Source organism: Athene cunicularia, unplaced genomic scaffold (genome assembly GCF_003259725.1).
Source record: "Athene cunicularia isolate RWA unplaced genomic scaffold, athCun1 SCF_135, whole genome shotgun sequence".
Taxonomy (NCBI): domain Eukaryota; kingdom Metazoa; phylum Chordata; class Aves; order Strigiformes; family Strigidae; genus Athene; species Athene cunicularia.
The window spans coordinates 3,262-7,465 of record NW_020799195.1 but is presented as its reverse complement, the minus strand read 5'-3'; the positions used below and the strand labels follow the sequence as shown (position 1 = coordinate 7,465).

General features: G+C 50.3%; 2 protein-coding genes across 2 annotated transcripts in view; both read right to left on the bottom strand.

Annotated features, from left to right (window-relative positions):
* LOC113490550 (zinc finger protein 345-like) overlaps nt 1–4,204 on the bottom strand; it is a gene marked incomplete at both ends in the record, with an annotated part of 18,157 nt that overhangs the window by 11,368 nt on the left and 2,585 nt on the right. The window contains 4 exons of the mRNA XM_026867072.1: nt 1,404–1,497; nt 1,794–1,908; nt 2,421–2,499; nt 3,254–3,316. Of these exons, the coding sequence (XP_026722873.1) occupies nt 1,404–1,497; nt 1,794–1,908; nt 2,421–2,499; nt 3,254–3,316 (351 nt within the window). The remainder of the gene's footprint in view (nt 1–1,403; nt 1,498–1,793; nt 1,909–2,420; nt 2,500–3,253; nt 3,317–4,204) is intronic.
* On the bottom strand, nt 215–1,338 carry LOC113490551 (E3 ubiquitin-protein ligase ZFP91-like). Its single transcript, XM_026867073.1, has one exon. The coding sequence runs from the start codon at nt 1,046–1,048 to the stop codon at nt 527–529; it is 522 nt and encodes a 173-aa protein (XP_026722874.1). The 5' UTR covers nt 1,049–1,338; the 3' UTR covers nt 215–526.

The window sequence follows — 4,204 nt, the reverse complement described above, 5'->3', positions numbered from 1 at the left end:
CCCAAATCCCTTTTTTTTTTTTTTCTTTTTTTTTAAATTTCTTTTTTCTTTCTTTTTCCATTTCTTTTACTTCTTTTTCCCTTCTTTTTCCCTTTACTTCTTTTTCCCTTTCCCCCCCCCTTTCCCCCCTCTTTTTTTTTTTTCCTTTTGTTTTTTTATTGTGCTCAACACCACCAACCTTTGGACCATCCAGACAGGCCACACCCACAGAAACTTCACTTCTCCACCTCTTCGTTTTTCATAAAAACCCAACGCCTGGGCAGCCGGGCCAAAAAAAAAACCCAACTCTTTTCTACAAAATAAGGCTTTATTGAAGATCCCAACGATGACTTTTGCCACCTGGTGGCTCCGACGCTGCTGCGAGCTCACAGAAACCCCGTTATTTTGGCAGAAAAGTTTGGGATTTCCTCCTGGAAGAGCTGCTGCTTAATATTTTTGGCGTTGGACACGCTGCGCCACAGCCTGGGGCGGGGGGGAGTTCGGATTTTGCCCCCACCCTGCTCTCTAGTCCGCTCTGATCCAAGAATTAGGCTGAGTCCTGCGACGAGCCAACAGCGTCCATCACCCGCCTTTGGGGTGCACCTGGATCGTGCCCGATACCCCCCCGATACTCAGCCAAGATGTTTGGGGTCTCCGTTTCGCTCCCCGGCGTGTCCCCAAGCCCCGGCCCCCCCAGAGCCTCCCCGGGTACCTCCGGGTGCTCCAGCCCTGCCCTAAAATCGGGCGGTGGGGATGGTGCCACGTGTCGTTGGCCCCCCCCTTCGGCTTGGGGGGTCCCGGCGGGTGTTTCGGGGTGACTTTTGCTTTTGTGGGCCGTGACGTTGTCTTTCTTCTCGAACTTCTTGCCGCAGATGTCGCAGGAGAATTGGTAGAAGGAGTCGGCGTCGTGTTTCTTCATGTGCCAGTTCAGGGAGGCTTTCTGGCGGCAGGTGAAGCCGCAGATCTCGCACCTGGGATTAAACAGAATGGGATCTGAGGTAAAATAACCCCCCCAAAAAAAAAGGATTAAGAAGGGATTAAGCACGAGGGAGAACTGGCCCCGCCTCATCTTGGTGCTGTAATTTTATGTGGGTTTAGCAAAACCACCGCCCTGCTGTTCTGTGTGGCTCCAGCACACCCTCCAGGCTCGGGGAAGCATCGTTCTGCTTTAAAACCTGGCTTAAGAAACTGCTCCGAATCAAGCCCAACGCCCTAAAACTGATCCTAAAGCTGCTGGCTCGGAGCGCAGCAGAAAACTTTTGAGCCAAGCCAAAAATAACCAGCCAGTCCTCTGGCTGCCCGCGGCGGGGAGCTCGGCTGTCCCGTGCGGCCACGCACCGAGGAGCTAAATTTGGGGTTAAAAAAAAAAAAAAAAAGAGAAACCCCTGATGGCAATATTGAGGGGAGCGATAACTCACTGCAGCGGCTTCTCCCCGGTGTGGATGCGCCTGTGGATGATCAAGTTGCTGCTGGTACGGAAGGAACGGGCACAGAACTCGCAGATGTAGTCCCGTTTGTCTGTGGGGAGAAGAAAAATGGGAAAAAAAGAAAAAAAAAATAAAAAAAAATTTGGGGGCCTGGAAGAGCAGTTGGGGAGAGTTCTCAAGATGGATTTGAGGAGGCAGGATGCTTTTCCCAGCCCAGAAATTGAGGTGGAAAATGAAAATTGGGGAGCAGAAAGCACAGTGGGTGCGGTTGACGCCTCCCAGATGAGGATGGTGAGGGTGCAGGAGATGGAGAGGAAGACGAGGAGGTTTCTGCGGAGCCCGAGAGGAGCTGGCGGGAGGGAAATGCCCGTCCAGGGGCCGACTCACCGCTGTGCAGTTTCTCGTGCTCCTTGAGGTGTTTTTTGAAGTTGAAGGACTTGCCGCAGCTGGGCTCCGAGCAGGTGAAGGTTTTCTGGTGGACGTGCTGGTACTTCTTGTGGTGCTGCCGTTTTGGGGAGGGAAAAAAAATTAAAAAAAAAAAAAAAGGAGGAAGAAAAGAGGAGGAAGCCTGAGGGCACCTTTCAGAAACAATTTTTGCCCTCCCACACGCACCCCCCTCCCGTTATGCTCCCTGAAGCATGTGGTGGGACTTTGAGGCAGCAGAGAAAACGGAACGGGATCTGAGATAAAATAAGTTGGAAAAAAAAAAAAAGGTGTTTAAGCACGAGGGAGAACTGGCTCTGCCTCATCTTGGTGCTGTAATCTGAGTGAGAAAACCAGAACGGGATCGGAGGTAAAATAATTTGAAAAAAAAAAAATAAAAAGGTATTTAAGGATGAGGGAGAACTGGCTCCGCCCCATCTTGATGCTGCAATCCGAGCGGCTGCCGAACGCAAGGGACTAACAAAGCCCAGCTTTGGAAAAGCCGTCGACGATTCCACCTGCTTAACTCCAGCTTATGGCCAAAGCGGAGTTTAGCCAGCCAAAACCTGCCCTATCTGAGCCGACCCTCACGTTGAGGTACTGGCGGTTGGAGAAGATCTTGCCGCAGCCTTCGAAGTCGCACAGGAGGATCTCGCGCTTCGCCGCTTTCCTGCAGAAGGTGGAAAAAAAACCCCCGGCATCGATGAGGGGGGAGGACAGTCAGAAAAAAAACCCAAAAATGTGGCTTTTCCATTTGGCACCCCGCTAGGTCCGTCTCCCCGCTTAACCCACCCATCAAAAAAACCCTTTATTTCAGCAAATAAAGCCCTTCAGGAGGCTCCGATCGGAGCTGGCGTTGCTCGTCACGGGGGTCCCACCGCGGGAGGGGTGGGAAATGGGGTGGCAGCCTCTCCTTCCCCCCACCCTGGGGACAAAAATCTGATTCTGGGGATCCCTGGGAGCAAAGGAATCCGTCTCTGGGGACAAAAGTCCATCTCTGGGGACCCCCAGGGACAAAAATCTGTTTCTAGGGTCCCCCGGGGACAAAAAGAATCCATCTATAGGGATCCCTGGGGACAAAAATCTGTTTCTGGGGACCCCTGGGGATAAAGATCTGTTACTGGGGACCCCTGAAGACAGAAATCTGTTTTTGGGGACCCCTGAAGACAGAAGTCTGTTTCTGGGGACAAAAATCTGTTTCTAGGGCCCCCTGGGGATATAAATCTGTTTTTGGGGATCCTTGGGGAGAGAAGTCCACCTCTGGGGACCCCTTGGGACAAAAATCTGTTTCTAGGGACCCCTGGGTATAAAAATCTGTTTCTGGGGATCCCTGGGGACAAATGTCTGTTTCCAGCGACAAAAATCTGTTTCTGGGGACAAAAGTCTGTTTCTAGGGACCCCTGGGGACAAAAATCTGGGGTTACCTGATCCTCTTGGGGCCGATCTGGGCCACGTCCTCGTCGTTCGGCCGCGTTCGCCTCTTGCAGCTGCAACGGGAAAGAAAACGTCTTGCGTGAGGCAAAACCCCCCCACATTAAAACCATCCTCCGAGCGACCGTTTTTTTTGGGGTTGGGTTTTGTTTTTTTTTCTTCTTCCATTTTGGGACATGAAAGTTTTTCTCCCCATCGGAGCAGGAAGCGACGTCGATAACAAATGCACCTTTCAGACGTTACAAATAGGAATATATTCTTTATTATCCGTTACAAAAACTCTTTTCACATGGTTTTGGATCAGTCCCAGGACATTCGAGCGAGCTGTCAGCCTCGTTTGATTTATAATTTATCCACAGCTCCGTGGAAACAGCAGTTATTTCTGGCTGACATCCTGAAATAAAAGAAAAGACACGTTAAAAAAAAAAAAAAAAGAAACAGGGGTACTTTAGCAGGGGGAAGAAATAAAAGAGATCGTTAATTAACGACGATGCCAAGCCACGTCCTCAGCACCGAATAAAAAAGGGCTGGGCATCTTTTTCTGCAATCTCTTTTAAAAAAAAAAAGATTTATCGGCTCATGGTGGCGTTATTTTTGAGAAGGGAGAAGAGGAGGAACGCGCCGAAATCTGGAAGCTCTTGGTTTTGCTCATACAATAGTGTTTTATCTCCGTTCTTCCAGTTGGTGTCGAAAAAGAAGGGAGGGGGAAAAAAAAAAGACTCAAAACGCTTGTAAATACAAACTCGGTCTTAAAAAAGGGCAGCGCTGACCTAAAGTTTAGGCGAGGGTTTTGGAGAGGGGTGGGATTAAAAGCTCCGAGAGCTCACTGGTTGCCCAAGAAAGTCAACGCAAATCTCCCAACCTTGGGTGCAGGTTTTGGAGGCCTGAACACCAGGATTTTGAAGGGAAAGTGGGCAGGATTAACCCCCCCCCCCCCAAAAAAA

Excerpts from the sequence above, each read along its gene's own strand:
- LOC113490551 (XM_026867073.1), bottom strand. The coding sequence starts at position 1,048 with ATGAGGCGGGGCCAGTTCTCCCTCGTGCTTAATCCCTTCTTAATCCTT.